The sequence below is a fragment of the Monodelphis domestica genome, chromosome 3, assembly GCF_027887165.1.
Source record: "Monodelphis domestica isolate mMonDom1 chromosome 3, mMonDom1.pri, whole genome shotgun sequence".
NCBI lineage: Eukaryota > Metazoa > Chordata > Mammalia > Didelphimorphia > Didelphidae > Monodelphis > Monodelphis domestica.
In genome coordinates this window covers 388297903-388320015 of record NC_077229.1, presented here as the reverse complement: position 1 = coordinate 388320015, position 22113 = coordinate 388297903, and the positions used below count along the sequence as shown (strand labels likewise).

At 34.6% G+C, this 22113-nt stretch overlaps 1 protein-coding gene across 1 annotated transcript; it reads right to left on the bottom strand.

Moving 5' to 3' along the window:
• Nucleotides 1–4803: 4803 nt before the first annotated feature.
• MED10 (mediator complex subunit 10) lies at nucleotides 4804–16514 on the bottom strand. The gene is made up of 4 exons (XM_001363580.5): nucleotides 16225–16514; nucleotides 14684–14767; nucleotides 11844–11946; nucleotides 4804–8054 (listed from the first exon to the last, which is right to left on the bottom strand). The coding sequence occupies exons 1-4, from the start codon at nucleotides 16344–16346 to the stop codon at nucleotides 7956–7958; spliced, it is 408 nt and encodes a 135-aa protein (XP_001363617.1). The 5' UTR covers nucleotides 16347–16514; the 3' UTR covers nucleotides 4804–7955.
• Between the last annotated feature and the right edge of the window lie 5599 nt (nucleotides 16515–22113).

Genomic DNA, 22113 nt, shown 5'->3' with positions numbered 1-22113 from the left:
AAGTCTAAGGAATTTTAAGGTTTACAATTACTACAATAATCTGTGCAAAAGGTAGTAAGTATATGAATGAAAACAGGAGCTCTATGAATGGAGATAAGGAGTCGGATAAGAGATTTTGAAGAAATAGAAACATTAAGATTTAGCATATGATTTGATATGGAGGGTGAGAGTGAGTAGTAGAAGATAATGCTGAAAAGATAATGAGAGACTTCCTTGGATAATGGTCCCTTCAACAAAAAACTGGAAATCTTGGAAGAGGGAAGGATTTAGGGGGGAAAGATAAAAAGTTCACTTTTGGAAATATTGAGTTGATGATGTTTCAAAGACAGAAAGTTTAAAATATTTTAAAAGGCAATTTTTGATAAGGGACTTAAGCTCAGGGGAGAGACTGAGGATTAACATATACAGGTTGTTCCAAAAATCTTAGTGCAGTCCCAAATTGTGAAAGCTTAAGACTAAGACTATAGCCATAATGAAATTTAAAATTCTTTTAAGTTTAAAATCATATTTAGATTTTTGGGACAAGCTCTGTTAGTCATCTGCATAGAGATGATAGTTAAGTCCATGGTCTCTGATAAGGTTAAGAGAAGAAAAATCTGTAGAAGAGGCCCTAAGACAAAACCTTGAGAAACATCCTTAATAAGGAGCCATGACATAAATGATGAGCTAGCTAAGAGGACAAAGAAAGAATGAACCAAGAAACAAATAATGATGGCCAAGACTGAAACTTGGCAGAGGCAAGGCAGAGGACCAAAGGGTAAGTGGATACTCTAAGGCTTAAATAAAAGGAGACAAATTCAGATACAGCCAATCTTATCCTTGAAAAACTACTTAGGGTAGAGACCATGAATATAAAAAGTAAATCCCCCAGCATGGAAGGAGGATTAGGCAGCTTTGCAGTCTCCACCATTCAGGTGAAGGAGTCTAAGGGTAAAGTGTAGAGGATATATGAAAAGCAACTTCAAAAGGAAGAATGTTTACTTAAAAACCTACATTAAAAACGAATGGAAAAGATAAGTGCTAAAAAAAATCAAAACCATAATAAGCTTCTCTAAAAAATATTACAAGACAAAAGAAATTGAACTACTACCTGATGACATAGAAAATTATGTGAAAATTGAGTAAAGCATGGAACAAGAAAATCAGAGGGACTGGAGAGTAGAGAATTTGGTTTCCTGCTTTCTGAAGTCACATCTAGCCTAAGAAACCTCAAGGTGGAAGAAATGCTATCTGGAACACCTATTCCAGCCCCCCCCCCTTTCCCAAATCCTATGAAAATAGTAGCAGATGCTAATTCAGCCCACACAGAAAAAAAGGATTGGAGGGACCTGAAGCAGGCAGAGTATGTGTGGCTTCACGAGAGTCAAGAGAAAGGAAGTTGGCATCTAACTGGAGCTAATATTGTTCCTCTTAGGAGTTACTTCGGGGTAGAGACAAAGGCTGGTGAATAGTAAATTTTCCAACTTGGAATGAAGCTCAAATGATTTTAAGATAAAGCTAGGGAGGGGGGGGCAAATCTAGTATCAAAGGCAAAAGAGTCAGAAAGTGAGCAACAGTGGGAACATAAGGAAAAAAGCTAAAATCACTAAAGGACTCAAGATGAAAAGTCATTTAAAAAACTAGAGTAAAAGTAGATCAATCAACAGAGATGATATTAAATTCAGAAGAGAACTACCAAAAATCCAAAAGATTGCAAATCTCTCTCTGAATAAATACTTCATGAAAAAGGAAATTTAACTGAGATCCAAAGAAACACAGAATGCTGTGTTTTTCCAAGGGAGCATGGTAGTTCAGCAGGAGGTTCTAGAGTTTAGCACAAGCAAAATCTCAAGAAAAATGGTAAAAGGAAATAAATAGCAAAATGTATGACTTGCACAGCAGAAATAATTAGCAGAATAGAAAAACTGGAATCTGTGGTAGAGTCTTCTGAAAGAAATAAAATATTGAGAAGCCAAATGTATTTAAAATGAAGGGCAATCTATAAGAAGAAGCAAAAAGCAGTCTAGCTTGTTAACTTAGATTACTCATTCTACCCTCTACCTAACTCTTTTCATTCTTTTGAAAATAAACCACAAAAAAGTCATGCTGACTTGAGTAATAATTTCAGTGACCATATTTTTATATATTTAGTCCAACCTTTTTATTTTAACCCTTACATTCAGAAGACATCAACTCATAGAGGCTATCTCATATGGCAAATGAGATCAAGGGATATAACTGAATCACATGATTTGAAACATAAGGAAATTTCTAAATAATTAAGACAACAACTTCCCCAAATTACCTGTCTATAAAATAAGCCCAGAAAATCAATATTTCTATATAATAACAGAATACAAGAGACAATAATAGAAAGAGAAGTTTCAATTAAAATAATTACAAAAATGCATAAAATATTTTTATGAGTCAATTTGCCAAACCATACTCAGTACCTGAAAAGATTCAGTTGCAAAATATTCCTTAAAGAATTAATAAAGAATAATTTAAATAACTGGATAAATATTCAATGCTCATGGATGGACAATGCCAATATCAAATGAATGAAAATACTACTAGTAAATTTACAGATTTAGTGCAATAATAATCAAACTCCCAAGGGGATATTTTCTACATATAGAAAATATAACATTTGGAGAAACAAAAGATCTAGAAATTCAAGGGAAACAATAAAGCTTGGAATGAAAAATATTTCCAAACATCAAACAATATTATAAAGCAGCATTCAACAAAACTATTTGGAATTGATTATAAAACAGAAAAGCAGATCAAGGAACAATAAAAAACAATTCATCTAAATAACCCAGTAGTAAGTAAATCTAGAAATATAAATTACCTAAGAACTTCCTGTTTGTTTAAAATAAAAAAAAAAACAGCTGGGGAAATTAAAAATGAGCCTTGAAAAAATTAGGCTTAAACTGGTATCTTTGAACATATTGTACAATAAATTCAAAATTGGATTTAAATTCAGGGGGGCTGAATGTTTAAGAACATATAACTTTTTTAAATCTAAAGAGAAACAAATCATATACTTTTCATAGCTATAGGTGGGAGGGTGAATGTTGATCAAATAAGAGACAGACAACTGCAAAGTATAAGAATAAATAATTTTTATTACATCAAAAATAGATGTTATTTGCACTAACAAAATTAACACATGGAAGGAAGCAATTGTCTAAGGGGAAAATACTCTTTTATCAAATATCTTTGATAAAGGTCTGATATGTCCAAGATATATAAACAGCTAACATAAATACTAAATACTAAAGGCTATTCCTTGATAAGGGGAAAACATATAAACAATTATCTAAAGAATTTCAGACTGTTAACACATATAAAAGAATGCTCCAAATTATGAGAAAAATAAATGTAATCAAAACAACCCTGAGGTTTCACCTCACATCAGAAAATTGGCAAAGATGGAGGAAAATCAGATTTTTTTTCAATTTGTTGATTGGTTCTACTGAAAATCTTTTGTTTTGTTTTGTTTTTTTAACTTTCTTCTTTTACAACAATGTGATGTTGGCTCCAGGGAGAAGGAGAAGTGCTGGGAAGCAAGGAAGATAAGAAAGAATAGAAAGGTATGGATATCCAAAAAAATCTAGTCTCAAAAATTGGAGCTGAGATATATAAACTCATTCCTACACTTAAAATCCTAACTTTCCACATCACAAATCTACACATACAAATTTTATATAACATGAAAAAGTTACTTATGTCAGTTCTTTTTTTTTTAAACCATTACCTTCTGTCTTAGAATCAACACTGGGTATTGGTTCTAAGGCACAAGAGTGGCAAGGGCTAGGCAATAGGGGTTAAGTGACTTAACCAGGGTCACACAGCAGGGAAGTGTCTGAGGCCACATTTGAACCCAGGACCTCCCATCTCTGGGCCTGACTCTCAATCCACTGAGCCACCTAGCTGTCCCATCACTTCCTTTTTTAAAAGTGTAAAAAATGATCAAGTGTTGACATCACTCTGATGCAGGGCCCTCAATTACATTAAAGCAGTACTTTTACAATAGTCTTCTGGTTGGTCTCCCTGTTTCAAGTCTCTTCCACTCCAGCCCATTGAAATCTTATCTATGAGAATCTACCTGAATATTTTTGTTTTAATTTGCTAGATCATTTTTGGGGAGAGAGTAAGGATAAGATATGGGACCAGGAGAAAAGATGTTTTTAAAAAGGCCTACATTGTCCTTAAGTCTGTTTTAGGAAAATTACTTTGCTGCTATCCAAGTGATCTTGCTTAAGTGCAGGCCTGATCATGTCTCACCCCTTTTCAACAAACTCCAGTCAATAAATCCTACTGCCCCCAAGAACAAATATAAAAACCTCTGCTTGTCTTTTAACACCCTTCATAGCTGTCCCCCTATCTTTCCAGTTTTCTTACTTCTGTTCATGTAGCCTACAGTCTCATGACTTAGACCTTCTTTGCTTCTCCTTGCCAGATACTCAATCTTCCAACATTTGCATTTTCACCACCTATCCCCCATCCCTGGAATTCCTCTCCACCTCCTTCAAGTTTCAGTGAAAAGTCCATCTTTTACAAAAAGCCTTTCCTGATCCTCCTTAATGTTATAGTGCCTTCCCTCTGAGATCATTTCCAATTTAATTTGCATCTACCTCATTTGTACATTGTTGTTATGTTGTGACATCTTCTCATTAAAATGTGAACTCCTTGAACACAGGTACTGGTTTTGTCTTTCTTTGTATCCCCAGAACTAGGATAGTCCCTGGAACATAGTATGTCACTTTGACTTGATTTATTATTCATACATAAGAGTGAGTCAATAACTAAGGTTAATTTAAGCAAATTTTCAAAATATTTTATTTCAGAAACAAATGGAAATGTTGCTCACCTTATATAGCAGAAACCATTAGTATCACATATTCAGAAGTAGGGATGAGAGTAAATCCAATATAAACATTTTAGGTAATATCAATGTAAAAAATAAAATACATTTTATGACCTCTACTTTGTATATCATGACCTTATAACATGGAGAATTGTTTTGAGTTGTTTTTTTCCAATAGTGGGGGTATAGACTTGTGTTAACCCATCAGTTCCACTTCCTTTTATAACAGCTTACACAAATAACTAGATATGGATATAGTTGGAAATACTATCTATTAATCCCAAAGACTCATGATGAAAAATGCTATCTGATTCCAGAGAAAGAACTGATGGAGTCTGAATGCAGATTAAAACATACTACATTTCACTTTTTGTTTGAGATCTCTTCTACAAAATTACTAATATAGAAAAATGTTTTACATGATTTCACATGTAAAATCTCTATCAGATTACTTGTCACCTGAGGAAGGTTAGGAATCAACATTATTTTTTAAAATGAAGGTTAAAAACTGCTCTTTCATATAATTGAGAAAAATAAAATATTTTTTAAAATAAGATTACAAATGGCAAAAAAAAAAGCAGATTGGGGGGAGGTAGATGGTGTTGAAGGTGGAGGAGGTTTGAGAAACAGCATTCCTCTGTCAGTATGATATACTTATTCAGCAAGAAAATACCCAGGGTTGGCTTTATCACCACCATTATGCCTTAACCAGCCAAAGATTTACTTCATGATCCTATTCAGTTCTCTAATTATAATGAAAAAATGGTATTAATAAATTCATAAATTACACACTACAAAGGTATACTTACAAATAGTTAAAATCATTCTTATATAGCAATTTGACTTGGGTCCTGGACTCAAGAATAGAAGAGCCTCAAAAAGGCCTTTTAAAAAGACACATGAACACAAAGGACACTTGAATCAATCCAATATACAATTAAAAAAAAAGTAAAGACTTGTCACCTAATTTAGAAACAGCAGAGAATGGTTAATAGTTTAAAAGGAAATTGGATTAACTAGGAAGATTACAGAATCTATACTGAAAAAGAATAGAAATGTTGTATTCATGGCATAGAAAGGGTATTTGTAGCAGGTAAAAACTACCCTGGATTAACTGGAATAACTCCCAAATCTATAATAATTTTCAGGTTTGTAAATCATTTTCCTGAAAACAACCCTATGAAGTAGGAAGTTTTAGCATTTTTCCAATGATAACTCAATTCTACAACTGAGACTTGGCAAAGTCAATCCTCCAGGGTCATATGTCTAGAAAATCTATCAATTGATTTTGCATCTGATCTGTACTTATATCTGTTGATGCCCCATCCCGGGTTAGTCTTGAGGGGTACATTTAGCAAATTTTACTTACAGAAGTAAAATATAGCAGAAAGGACACTAGGGCTGGAATCTGGAGACCTGTGTTCAAATTCTGACTTGACTACTTACATATAGCTTTGGGCAAGTTAACCTCTCTAATTCAACAAAAAGAGGCTAAAATACACACTACATTGCAAAAATTTCTTGTAAAACCAATCACAAAGTACACTATAAAGGAAAAGAAAATGGAGGTTCAGATTGTTTAATAAGAAGCCAGAATTCAAATCTAGATATTCTTACATCAAATAAAGGACTCTTTCCAGTTTTTCACGACTGCTTCTATGGAACTTACAATGTCCAACATATCAATATGGACAAAGATTGAAGCTGAAAAAGCTTGGCTAAGAAAAGGCACCTGACAAAGGGAAGTGATTGTTATCCTCACAAATGAAGCATGTATTTTGGTATCATCAAAGATAAAGGTAAAATAAAGGTGATTTTGATTAATGGTTTTTTTCCAGTATTTTCTCCACCTTCAATTTTCCCCTTTCTCCATTCATTACCTTCAACTTAGCCAAAATTTGAGCTGTGTAAATGCCATCATCAACGTAGAAACCAAAGCTAATCTTATGTGAAATACACAGATTTCATGACCTAAATAGATTAAGACATACTTAGCAATTTACTGACAAGAAGTTACCTCAAACTGTATGGTTGGAAGTTTAAGTTTTTTTTCCAATAGACATAATTTTAGATGGAATCGGATAGGTCAGGAAGTATATGCTATGATAACCACAATTTTTTAAGTTTCTACCTCCAGTATGTCTCTCTGTGTGAAATGTAAAATTTAAGTCATTAGAACACAATGATTTTAAAATATTGTCCTGGTCAACACTTAAGCCATTTCTTAAGACAGTAACCAAGTTAGGGACAAATTGAGATTTTAACTTTTTTGCAGTTGAATGTTGACCAAATATTAAAAGAAAGGAAAATTCTTGAGATGTTTTCAGATGAAATATAGGAATATTATTACAACTTGAGGCAAAAATGGAATGAATGCTTACAGAATAGAGTACTACTGTGAAAATGTTATTGAAGAAAAATTAAAGAGTTAAATAACAATATTTGGAAATATTTTATTATATATACTTGACTTAACTGAAGTAAATAATATCATTACACTAAAAAAACTTCAGTTATGCATCAAAGTTAAACTGTTCAAAATTCTAATACCACTAATTACATGTAAGTTACTTCCATAATGGACCCCCAACTTTTTACAATGAAAAATGGAATGAAAAGTACAAAGGAAAAAAACAATCCTCAGACGAATTTTCAAGTCTTCCACCAAACTGTGCTTGCCAATGTAAAAAAAAAAAAGTTGACAATGACAGTTATTTCTCATAGTGACCTTTTTTTCCTGTGTACAATTTCCTCCACCCAATGTCAATTCACATTGAACAGATTATGAACTATTAACACTGTGGCACTTGACAATAATGACTTTCTTTTACTTCTAAGGAGTACCATTCATAGAAAGAGAAATGAGAGTTGATTATACATATCTTGTATAACTTGAAGAGATGCCAATGTCCAGTGAAAGTTCTTTTAAAACAATGGTCTTGAGGTAAAATGTAATGGCCTTGAAATAATCGTTCTAGATCCACATTTCAAGAACACTTTCATCTCAAGCATTGTATCCCCAAACATTTCGGAAAGGCATGACAAGTCAAGGAAAGTTGTAAACAGGCTTCTTCAGAAACACATAATGAAAGCAAACTGCTTAAGAAGGGGGATGATCTTCACCTCGGATACTTCGATACTTAGCCATGTCTTCTGGAAAAACTTTAGAAAGCTCTTGAATCAATAGGCTTTTAAATTTCTATGAAGAAAAATAAAAAATGTCAAAAAATATTTTTGGTCTATCATCTAGATTAAACTCTCACATTATATGAAGGCTCCACAACTCTTATAAACAATCAGATCTACTCAAAAGTATTTATATGATGTTTTGCTTGATAATACATGTATAACCCAGATTGAATTGCTTGTCAACTCCAGGAGGTAAGCAGGAGACAACATGAATCAAATAACTTTGGAAAACTTATGTGGAAATTTATTATTAAAATAAAGGGGAAAAAAAGAAACAATATATATACAATTAGCTTACATTTCATTAAAATTTAACATTCACAGTTTGTTAGTGTTACTGATAGATATGACAAAACTTATTTTAGCCCAGAAAATTTGGTTTCAAATTAACCAAATAATTACTTTCAAAAAGACCTCAACAATACATATTCATTCAAATGATGATTCCCAATTACCTTCCCACCCCCATCCCAAACACATCCCCTTTTCTTGCTTCATGTAAAAGTACTAACTTCTTCCTGAAGGTAAATGTAAGAATTAAATTAATATCCAGCAACTCCAAGTTTTTTTAATATTTCATAATATTTTTATTTATTAAAATTATTTTATTTATTTTATTTATTAAATTTTATTTATTGAAATTATTAAATAATTTTATATTATATATATTATTAATTTTATAAAGTTTATTAATAACCAGTTGAAGTATAAGGAATAAAAAGGAAATAGAAGTAAAAAAAACCTAATTATTTAACAAAATTAAAACCATGTGACTAAGTTCTCCTTGCCTGTTTAAAAAGTCTGCTCCACAAAAGCCCCAAAAGGAAGACGAGAGAGAGAAGTGGGGCTACACCAAATTTATATCCTTCCTACTTTAGCACATAACGTGAGGAGAGTGGGGCTCTGGGAATTGTAGTTTTTAGGGTAACAGATTCTAATTACAAAACACAAAGCTAGAATTAATTTTAATAGACATTTCACAAAGCAGGATTCCACAAGTACTATCTAATTATGCAACTGTATGCTCTTATGATACCAAACTTATTTTAAAATAATAACTCACATTTGTATAAAGCTTTAAAGTATGTAAAACCTTTTCCTTTAATAATCCTCTAACATAAGACAGTGTAAATACTTTTATCCCCATTGTGTAGATGAGGAGGGAAAAAAGGCCTTGGGATATTAGAAGGCAGGTACAATTACATAGCTAATAACATTAATAGATGAGGTGGGAAATGAACACAGGTGACTTGAGTCTAGCATTCTATCCATTCTGCCACACTACAACAATATTTCAAATGATATTCAAAGTCTAATTCAATAATAATTACTCAAACTGGAACTTTTGATATAAAAAAATGTGTTTTAATAACAAAGGTCCACTTGGAAGTAGCAGAACATGAAGTGAGATGCCAAAGTCAAGAAGTGAAGAAAATGAAAAACCATAGTAAAGAATGCCACAATGAAGACAAATGAACAGTCACAAAGCATTACTTCCTTCTGAATTTTCTCAACTGTCCAAAGAGAATTAAATATAAAATCTGTCACACTAGCATATAAACACTCAGAGGATGCCTGGAGAAAAACCCAACAAATGCTTAAGCAAAAGAGGTCACGTTGGTTTATGCTCAAAAGTTCAGAGTTGCCAGGTTTGCAAGCTCCTCATGGCCAGTCCACCCAGTGCCTAACACTGTGCTTATCACACAGAAGATGCTTAACAAATAACTGTTTGATTAATTAACAGCAATAAAGATGTACAGCAAACCATTCAAAACAGTCTTAAAACTATCTTTAAGTTATGGTATAACCATGTAAGTTATATGTGGTCACAAATAGGAAGGAAAGAGCTACTCTTAAATCTTATGAATTATGCTAAATTACAAAACTTGAAATCTTACCGATTATACTTTCTGTACCACCTCCCTCCAAAAAAATGAGAAAGCAATAGTTACATGGAAGAATGAAAAATGGGTCTTCAACTGCACCTATTCTTTACAAAAATGTTTAATCTCCAGGCTTACCAGGTAAATTGTTCAAAGTATGTGATATCATTAGTGTCAGGATTTGAACAAGGCTTTTAATCAACATGTCTTGAAGAAACACTGTAAAACAGTATGTTACTGAGCATTCCCTTCAAGCCAAGAGACATAAAAAATTCAGCCATTAGGGTTCAAGCATCATTTCTCCTTTGACTTATTCACCTGTGCTTAGAACTATTTTGAAGAACTGTTATTTGAGGTTTTGAACAATAATACATGTATATAGCCCAGTGGAATTGCTCTTCACCTCAGGGAGGGAGAGGGGAGAGGGGAGGGAAAGAACATCAATCATGTAACCATGGAAAAATATTCTTAATTAATTAAATGTTTAAAAAGAACTGTTATTTGCAGAGCTGCTGTGTGTTCTGGAACACTCTGATCTTAATCTATGAACCTATTCTAAAATAGACTTCATATATTATGAGTTTACTTTTTTTATCTAGTGGAAAGGTTAAATCGTGATAATTCCAATACTTTCAACATCTGTCTTTGAAAGAGAGGAGAAAGACAAAGACATAGACAGAGAAGAAACAGAAACAACAAAAAAATTCCTATTCCTAGACACATAATCAGTAATATTTGTTAAACAAGGACAGCGCCTATCTCTCAGGGTTATTGTGAAGATCAAATGAGATAATGCTTATAAAATACTTTGTAAACCTTAAATTGATATACAAAATGTCAGCTATTATTATTATTATAACTTATTAAACGAAAGGAAAAGTTATGCTGGGGAGCTAAGAACCATGACAAGTAAAAAGCATTTGAAGAGAATCTGTAACAAACTGTGACAATAAAACAGAAGGTAGAGACTTTCTTATGGGTGAAACAAAGGAGTGAGGTATTGAGGAATATAATAAACCTGGGGAATTAAATATGGAGGTAATTCTTAGTAGGACAGCCAAGAAAATAGTAAAATAAAGTACAATAAGTAACCAAAGTGACCAGATAGTTCTAGACCTACAGTCAGAAAGACCCAAGTTCAAATTCAGTCTCTGATAACTTACTGTTTGTCATGTTCTAATCAATAACAAGAGTGATGATAATAATCTTGATGATGATGATGATGATAAAAATAGCATTTATATAGCACTTTAATGTTTGCAAAGAGCTTAACAAATATTTCATTTTATCCTCACAATAATCCTAGGAGGTAGGAACTATCATCCCTATGTTACAGATGAGGAAATTGATGCAAAAAGAGGTTAAGTGGGGGACAGCTGGGGGCTCAGTGTTTGGAGAGCCAGGCCTAGAGATGGGAGGTCCTGGGTTCAAATCTGGCCTCAGACACTTCCTAGCTGTGTGACCCTGGGCAAGTCACTTGACCCTCATTGCCTAGCCCTTACCACTCTTCTGCTGTTGAATCAATACACAATACTGATTCTAAGACAGAAGGTAAGGGTTTTATTAAAAAAAAAAAAGGTTAAGTGATATGCCCAAGGTCAATAAAATTAATAAAGGTAGGTATGTGAAGCCAGAATTTAATTTGGTTCTTCTTGACTGCATATTGAACACTATCCACTGTCCCACCAAGTTGTTGGAAGACAACTAAAATTAATCTGTATTTTGTAGGGCTATTTATTTTGAACATGTAAAAATTTCAGAAATTTCAACTATGCAGTATTTGTAAATGAATAATTTTAGTTCTTCCTATATTGAAAGAAAATAATGAAAAGATAGAAAAAGTAGGCTCTACTCCTCAAATTTCTCTTTTTATACATTCTGACAATTTTTTTCCAATCATATCATGACAATCTTACCTTCATAGTGTCAATTTTGCCTTTAACTTGTTCATTTTTGGCTAGAGCCCTCTCCAGGCACTCTTTGGTGTACAGCTGGGGATTACGGCCTTGATCAATATATCTAGAAACATGAAATATCTCATGCTAAATTAATAAAATACTCTGAAAAACGTAGTAATTCAAACATTGGCTACATGAAAAGTATAGCTGCTAAAGTACTCTCTGTCAAAAGAATTAAATTTACATTTATTTAAACTATAATATCATTAAAGATACATTTACTTTTTGAATTGAGTGTTAAATCAACTTCTTACATATTAAATCTACTAATAAACTTCTGCTAAGACCAGTAACTCAAGAATCTATCACTTTTATATTTATATTTTTAAATTAAATAAGCATCAAAATTCTATAACGATAACTAATTTTTGCCTGGCATTTTGACTTTTCACAATCTTTTACTTTTGTAAAATTGGTTTAATTCTCAAACATATAAGTATAATAAAACCTGTAGGGTTAAATGGCATGATAACACATGGTAATTATAATAACATAAGGTAGCTGGTTAAAGAACTGAGCCCACAATATAGAAACTTATAAATCTGGGCCCAGCCCGGTACTAATGCTATTATTATTGGCTTAAGTTTAACACAAATTCCAAGGTTTCTCTCCAGTTAGCAATGTCTGTTGTTCTGCTTCTAAAAATTAACTACAAACATCCCTAAAAGTATTTTAGTTCTACTTTTTGAGAATTCTAACAAGAGATACAACTTGGATTTTTGGACACATTTTAACTTACTATATGCCAAAGATTCATTTTTTCCACTCAGGAAATAAATTGGCCTTACTGTCTGATAGCCATGCTGACTAATCCAGTAATAAATCAACAAATTATACTAAACCAAATTCATATTGTACAAGATATGGTTAAAGTTACCTCCAAATGATTTAAATGTTACAAAAGGTTCATGATATAAAACAAGGTCTTGAATTATAATTATATACAACTGCCAACTTTCTGCTTCAAAAACTTAAGTTACATTTCAGGGAGCAGGTGGAATGAAAGAAACTGAATTAACCAACATTCCAAACACAATCCATCAGTTTCCAAAAGAGAAAATGGGCAGCCTTGCATAACAGCTTCGGGAGTAACATGTGGCAGAAAGTTTTGTGATGGGAGCAAAGAGAGTTCAAGGGCTAGGGAAGCAACAGAATACAGAATAGATAGAAGAAGCATTTTCCTTTTGAGGATAGAAAATGTTATATTTTGTAGCCCCCAGAACCTCCCCTAGTTCCCTGCATACAGTTGGTACTTAATATCTGTTTCTACAATAAGTCAATAGCATTTCAAGGCCTACTACGTGCTAGACACAGTGTTGGGTACTGGAGATACAAATAGTCTCTCCAATCAAGGAGCTTATATTGAAAAGGGGGTAGGAGAGAAGAGGTACACAGATGGGGTGTTATACATTCAGACAAGTAAACACAATATATACAAGGTACATGATGTCTGCTAACCAGACAACTGGAGTCAACTTCCATAAATCACTTCAATTGTAAACTCCAGGATTGACTAGCACAGAACTTATAGTTTCTTTGTAAATGTCCTCAGCATCTATTATGTTACTATTTGCTGAATGAACGCCTTATCACCAGAAAGATTAACTATAGCAATCACCTTTCTATCCACAGGTGGTTAAAAGACTAATTCTAAAGCAGTGGTTCCTTCCCTATAAAGCATTCATGTAGCATTTTGCTCCTGACCTGCTGGCACTTTTATCCACTGAGCCACCTAGCTGGCCCTAAGTCAACTAAATTGCCTTCTCAATCTAAAGTGACTACCTGTTTCTAACTGTTTCAAAGACTAATCCCATGTGTTACTACTTAAAGAAATACAGTCATTCCTTGTCTTTTCTTATTTCTAGCAATCTCAAAGCTCTACTTCAGTGGGTCTTAAGAAGGATCTTTCATCCTTGATAGCTACTGCTCTATTATCATAATCATCACTGCAGGATGGATGTTTCTTCAGCTACATTGTTTCTATAGCATTCTATACCCTCAGCAATAGCACATGCTCAAAATTCTCACAATGCAAGTTCCACTGTCAACTTCCCGAACTCCATATTGACTTATTTCCCTACTTCTTGACAACAGGAAGAGGGAGGAAAATGAACAGTGATTATCAGAACTATCAATTCTGTATCATATATTTATTGATTAGCTGCTAAATTAGGATGCTTCTAGTATGAAAGATAAAGACAATATATACAAATTCTAGTATTACACTTCATGGAAAACTTATCTTAAATTTTAAATGGAAATTTAAAAACATATTATTGCATAAAATTATAAAAATATTTATTCCACTAGCACCAATTATCTAGCCTTTAAAATAAGAGATAAAGATTGGGCCTGTGGTTTCTGGATTTTACTAGTATAGGGACCTCCTAAGTGCAAAAATTCTATTCACCAGTACAGATTATCACAGTCTTTGCAGCTTGTAATCTTAGAGAATTGCCTAGAACACTGAGAGCTCTGACTTGCCAGAGATCATACAGGCAGTATGTATCAGAGGTGATCTGAATCTAATAATTTATTCTCTGTAAAGAGGAAAAGAAAGATCTAGCAGGAGAAAATATTAGCTCTCTCCATAAAGTGGGCTTAAAAACCTTTAAGAGTGTTTGTTATGCTTTTAATAATCTTTTAATAGTCTTTCTTCTATGTGTTTACCCTATTGATTTTTAAAGATTCCAGAACATGGTAATTTTTAGGAAAAATATTGTTTGGATTATTTCTATCCATGTACCCAAGTTATTTGCAAATTTTAATCTTATAATAATTTTAAGAGTTATACTTACTCAAAAACTTCTAAAGGAACACTAATATCATGAAGCTGTTGTCGACACTTGTCAATATCCTGTAAGCCAGTCACAATAAAATTCCTAAGCAGGAAACAAAAATTAAATCCAGTTAACTGAAGTCCTATCAAGATATATCCACACCCACACACCATTCACTAACCTCAATTCAACTAGACTACTGACCCTCTTGGCTTGCATAGCTCAATTAAACTATAAACTCTGCCATGAGGTTTACTGAAGACAAAGAGGTCATAGAATAAAGTTCTGACAAAAGGTGGTCCACTGGAGAAGGAAATGGCAAACCACTCTAGTATCTTTGCCAAGAAAACCACTGACAATAGTAGAGGACAGAAGGACCAGGTGTGCTATGGTCCATGGGGTCACAATGAGTCAGACATGACTGAACAACAACTGCTACTCTGGGTCACCTTTGTGGCCTTAAACTAGCTATTCACTTAATCTTAACGGACCCAGTTTCTTCAACTGTAAATTAATGGGAAATGGACTATATGGCCATGGCAGTTCTAAATCTATCATCTTGTTTCTCCTATTCTTATACATTCATATATGAGCACACAAGTATATCAATGCATGTCTATATAAATATATATCAATATTTGTAGAAGGGTATTATGTATCTATAATAATCACACTCTTCTCTCCTACATATGTATAGTTAATATTGAGAATATGTGGTGTAAACATATGCATATAACTCATATAATATGATCCCATGGTGGTTATATTCTGTTCTCTAAAAAAGTAGAAGCAGCGGAGATAAATATACACACAATCGTATTTAAGCATATATACACCTACCTATACACATCTCTCTACATGACTTCATATCTCAAACTTCTTTCCTATCTCTGTCCAGAGTACTAAAAGCATAGAATTAAAATGCTCAAGAAAAACTTGTCGATGTGATTAATTTATCCTCTCTCTATAAACTGCAAATTCTTGGACTTCAGGAACTATATTCAAGTGCTATAAACAGACAGTTCCTCACTTTGGGGCCGGAATGCCGAAATAAAGTTTCAGTAAAGAAAAACAACCTACATTTAAAGAGTTATATAAGTTTTACAGGGTGCTGTCCTTCCCACAAGCCTGAAAAATAAGAGTATATCCCTATTTGACAAAAGAGAAAGGTGAGTCTGGGAAATTCTGTGTCTTGCCCAAAGTCAAAAGAATTAGTTTACAACAGATCTGAACCCCAAACTCCAAATCCAATGCTTTGCTTTCCCCAATAAATACAACTACCTAACTATGACACCTCGCTGGGCTCGTTTTAGAAAAATGGACTTCTTCCCTGCTACTGTCCCCACTCCTCAAAGCAGGGCTGAAGTGACAGGGAGCATTGACAGGGGAGAAAGCCAGTAGAAAGAAGGTTCCCCGGAGGGGTCCTCGCGTCCCAGTCACCCCTGGCGCTTTCTGTCTTCTTCAGCCAAACTACCCAGGCTACAGCCCCAAGCCCAGGGGGATACCAGGGGAAAGAGGAAAGAGGGAAGAGCGACCGGAGAGGGGGCGGCGACCCTCACAGTTTCTGGTTGAGCCCCGCTTGGCTGCTGGGCTGGAAGTCGCTGACGATGATGCCGAGCTGACGGATGTTCTCCACGAATTTCTCCAGATGTTCCTCCAGGTGGTCAAACTTCTCCGCCATCTCCAGGCTTCGCGAAGCCGCCGCTTCTTTAAACCGCACCAGGGAGACCACGACGCCAACTCCGCCGTCGTTGCCGTAGCCGCCGCTAGACTGCTTCCTACTTCCGGCCGGCACCCCGCAGATACTTCCGCTTCCGTTCTTCGCCCTGCCCCTTTCTGCTCATACCTTCTCTAGAGTCTGTCGCGGAGTCTGAGTCGGGTGCTGTGGAGGAGGGGATGCTGTCTTTGCCTCATTCCTCTCCACAGCTCACTTTTCATCTTCTGGCACCCACCCCCTGGAGGCTTTAAGAAAAATGGAGTTAACCCTTTTGTTCACCAACCCTTTACCCCGGGCCCACCTTTTGAGGGTTAACTGGGAAATATTTGGACTCCTAGGTGGTCTTCTTAAATCTCTGTGTGACCTTGAGTTAGTCACTTCACTTATTTGTCCTCAGGTCTCTTACCCATGCAAAGGTTGGATGAGACTCGGTTTTTTTTAACTTTTTGATGAGTGTTTTTGGCAGTCTGTTAAAGCCTATGGATCCTTCTTAGAATAATAATTTTAAGTGCATAAAATAAAATACATAGGATTATAAAGGAAACTAATTATATTGAAATAAAAATGTAATTTGTTTCTCCTTTCTTTTTATTCCCTGAAATATCAATAGAAATTAGTCTGAAAATCCCTAGACTAGATAATCTCCAAGGTTGCTTCCAGTTTTTTACTTCAGATGATCCTATGACTTTGCCTATGCCCTGTTAAGGCTGCTCCCATCAGAAAAATCTCAAATTATTAATAATATGCAATTTAGACACCAAGAAGGGCCGTAGGGGGCAGAAGGGAAAAGACAGTAGCCACCAGCTCACATTATTAGGCACTGCCATTTTTTTCTTTTTTTTTTTTAATTTAAAAATTCCCTGAATTCAGTAAGGATTTGTGAAAGAATAGAAAACATAGGACTTTCATACAGTTCCCCTGACCCTGGGCATTTTTGCTGGCTATCTCCCATACACAGAATGCTCTCCATCCTCATCTCTGTCTCCTAGGTTTCCGAGCTTCTTTTAGGTCCAAGCTAAAAATTCCACCTTCTACAGAAGACTTTACCAATCCCTCTTAATTCTAGTTCTTCCCTTTTGTTGATTATTTCCAATTTATTCTATTTGTAGTTTGCTTCTACATATTTGTTTGAATGTTGTCACCCCCATGAGACTGTAAGTTCCTTAAGTGCAGGTGTTATTATTTATTTTTGTTTTTATTTTGTTTACTTTTACCTTCTGTCAGTATCAATTATAAAACAGAAGAGTATCAAGGGCTAGGCAATCAGGGTTGAATGACTTGCCCAGAAATCACACAGCTAGGAAGTATCTGAGCCTGACTTTGAACCCAGGTTCTCCAGATGCCAAGCCTGGTGCTCTAAGCATTGTGCACCTAGCTGTTCCTCAGGTATTGTCTTTTATATCTCTTTGTATTCCCAACACAAGGCCTGATATTCATATATGGTAAGCCCTTACTAAATGACCCATAACAAGGTGAGCACAGATTCATCAATGTGATTAGATAAGTGTATCTTCTTTCTCATTCTCTATCTCTGTACACTTATACTAGTGTTTGCTCTCAGTATATTAAATAATTTCCTTTGCTACCTCGTTGCCTAGCAGGAGGCAGCAGTACATAAAGGGGGGAAAATATCACTAGTCTTGAAGCAAAAAGATGGGAGCTCATGAATTATTACCTTGGGCCTCAATTTTCTTTTCTATAAAAATGTTATAGTAATATTTGGACTATATACCTCATGCATTAGTTTGAAGGTTTCCCTATATTATTAAGGATATATTTTGTAAATAACAACAATATTTGTAAGTTGTTTTCTCACAGTAGAATGTGAACTCCTTGAGGGCAAGGCATTGTTTTATTTTTGTCTTTTCAGTTCCAGTTCAGGACTGAACCTGGTATATGATGGACGCAGAATAAATTCTTGTTGAATTAAATCATATTGAATTACCAATCTTAATGTGTTATAGAAGTATTTTGCTATTATTATTACTAAATAAACTCCTGATCTTGGCATCAAAAACCCTACCTAGATGTGCAACTTGGAGTTGTAGAAAGGACACTGAATTTGGAGTGCTTGAGAAATATTATCTCTAGGCAAACTAAGTGGTGCTGTGGATAGAGAGATGGACTGGAGTTAAGAAAAACTTGAGTTCCAATCCAGCCTAAGACTACTTACTAAATCACTTAACCTTGTTTGTCTCAGTTTCCTCATCTGTAAAATGAGCTGAAGAAGGAAATGGCAAACCACTACAGTATCTTTGCCAAGAAAACCCCAAATGAGGTCACAAAGAGTTGGAGATGACTGAACAACATCAAAAAAATGAGTATCTCATAATCTTCTCTTTTACATAGTATACATTCCAGAAAAACTAGACTACTCTTTGTCTCCATTTTTAATCTACCTTTTACTATCTCTGTGCCTTTTATACCCCATGCCTAAGATGTGTTCTCTCCTCTCCTTCCTTCTAGACAAAAATTATCTCTATTTTCTCAAAGTTATCATTTTTTTGTTATTCAGTCATATCTCTTCATGATCCCATTTGGAGTTTTCTTCACTAAGATACTGGAATAGTTTGTTATTTCCTTCTCCAACTCATTTTACAGATGGGGAAACTGAGACAAACAGGGTTAAGTGTCTTTCCCAGGATCACAGAGCTAGAAAGTCTCTGAGGCCAGACTTGAACTCAGGAAGGTGAGTCTTTGTGACTCTAGGCACAACATTCTATCCATTGTACCACCTAGCAGCCCAAAGTCATCATAGCATTTGCCTTTTCCTCTGTAATTTTACAATCTCTTTTGTAACATGGTTATATTTGTATATACATCTCACTTCTTTCCTATTAGATTATAAAGTCTGTGAGAAAATATTGTGTCCATATGAAAAGAATGAATCCAAGCACTGTCCTGGTCCTTTTGGACCTATGGATATGACTCTATTTTGGTACGGATGACTTCTATAAAATTGGGGATTCCTTGCTATGTCCTGGGTATTTTTCTCCCTATTGAGGTTACATTGATGATGATTGGTGTTTAGTCATGGCCAGTTTATACATTTGCATTATAACCTTGCATTTGACAAGGACACAGAGAACCAAGAATAGAAGAACTATGCACAGAGACACTGACTGGCTAGCCAGAAGGGAGATTAGAAGATCATAGGACCTCTCCAAAAACCCAAAAGAACTTCCCATCACCTCCTTAGGGGAAGAAAAACTCTGTTCCCTCCAAACAACATTCACTGAGGAATCAGCATTAATTGAAGACAGCCAAGACAAAGAACTCTTGAACCACAATGAGTTCATGAGGCAAACGGAAAATGGATCACCAAAGGAGCAAGGAGTCAGTCCTATAACAGATTTAGGACCAAGACATGATTTTCCTCAGGGAACTCCCAAAAGAAGAAACCTTCTCTGTTCCCAGGGGTCAGCACCTTCTCTCTACTAGGGCACTGAGGTTAAATGACTTTCCCAGAGTCACATAACCTACATGTATCAGGGTCAGGACTTGAACCTAGCTTCTAGGTTAGTTATATATCTATTATTCCCGTGACACACTGTAAATGATAAAATACTGCAGAGGATAAAACCCCCAAATCCAGTCTTTATCCTTCACTGATATTGTAAGTTAAATGTACTGTGAAGGTCGGAGGTAGAAGGAAATGTGTTTCTATTAATTTTAACTACTTTCTATATTCCAGATTACCCCTATAAGTTTAAAGGACTAGGTTATAAATCCTTGGGGAGTGGAATTATCAGGGGAATGTTGATTAACCCTCTAGAAACCACAAATCCTTTCCACTTACAGGACAGGTGATGGCACTCACAAGGGTACTGTAATCTAAAGAACTATACAAATTCTTAAGAAGATTGCTTTCACAAAAAAGGGAATAACTGACAACTATTTGGGTGTTAACTTATAAGTTTTTTGCTTTTTCTATTGGGTTAAATAAATGTGGTGCTTTATGCAACAAATCATTATCCAGCATGCTTGCATGGGAGTTGAGAGATTTGTTCCTTTCTTGTTCAGACCTTGAAATAAACCAAATTCTGGATTTCTCAGGAAAAAATCTGAGTGGAGGCATGAATCAAAAGGAATTTTATTTTATTTTATTAATTTTATTTTTTCCATATTGTTAATTTTTGTAAGAGAATAATCATATAAAACCAAAACCCCAAAACATAAATCCAAATAAACATTTGAAAAATCATATGCTTTCATCTGTATTCCAACTCCAACTATTCTTTCTCTGGAGATGGATAGTATTTTTTGTCCTAAATCTCTCAAAATTGTCCTGGATCTTTGTATTGCTGAGAGTAGTCAAGTCTATCACATTTGATCATTCCATAATGTCACTGTTACTGTGTACAATGTTTTCCTGGTTCTGCTCATTTCACTCTGTATCAGTTCATATAGGTCTTTCCCGCTCTTTCTGAAATCATCCTGTTTATCATTCCTTATAAAATAATAGTCCCAGTACCATCATATGTCATAAATTGTTCAGCCAATTGATGACATCCTTTTAATTTCCAATTCTTTGAGATCATAAAGAAAAAGGCTTGTACCAAAATATTCATAGCTTCACTCTTTGCAGTGACAATAAATTGGAAAATGAAGGGATGCCCTTCAGTTGGGAAATGACTGAACAAATTATGATATAATGTTGGTGATGGAATACTATTGTGTCCAAGGAATAATAAAGTGAAGGAATTCCATGGGAACTGGAACAACCTCCAGGAATGGATGCAGAGTGAAAGGAGAACATTGTACACAGAGACTGATACACTGTGGTACAATATAATGGACTTCTCTACTAGCAGCGATGCAGTGATCAAGGACAATTTGGAGGGATCTATGAGAAAGAATGTTATCCACATTCAGAGGAAGAACCGAGGGAATAGGAACACAGAAAAAAAAAAAAACAACTGCTTGATCACAAGGGTTGATGGGGATATGATTGGGGATGTAGACTCTAAATGATCACCCTAGTGCAAATATCAACAACATGGAAATAGGTTCTGATCAAGGACACAAGTAAAACCCAGTGGAATTGCACGTCGACTATGGGAGGGGGATTGGGGGAAGAAGAAAAGGAAAGAACATTAATCTTGTAACCAAGGAAAAATATTCTAAATTAATTAAATAAATTTTTCAAAAGAATAAAGAAAAAATTTCCAATTCTTTGCCATCACAATAAGAGCAACTATAAACATTTTGTATAAGTAGATCTTTTCCCCTTCAAAAGGGATTTTAGGAAGAAATCTCTAAGAAAGAATCCAGTATTTGTAATCTCAGAATGTTAGTAGTGGACCCTGAGATTAAACATCATATCTATCTTTGCAACCCCAGACCCTAGCACAAAGGTTCATGTCTAGCAGATGGTTAATAAATATTTGCTAAATTGAATTGAACTGACCCAAGATTAAAAACTAAAATTGCTAATGCATATAAAGTTCAAATGTGATATTGTCTCATGAATGTCTGTCTAGTTCTTCAATTTACTATGATTAATCTTCAGACTTAATTTTTGTTTACTTCAATTTTTCCATTATTTAATGGAATATTATTTTTCCCCATCTTTACTTGCTATTGTCAAGTGGAATGAGGTTAATTTAATGTATACCAGACTGACATTGACTAAAGTGAGAACAGTTGTTTGAGATTTAGCAGCCTTAGTTTCAAAACTTTTCAGAATGACTTCCCTAAGTCACTTATCTTCCTCTTGTACAGAATTATC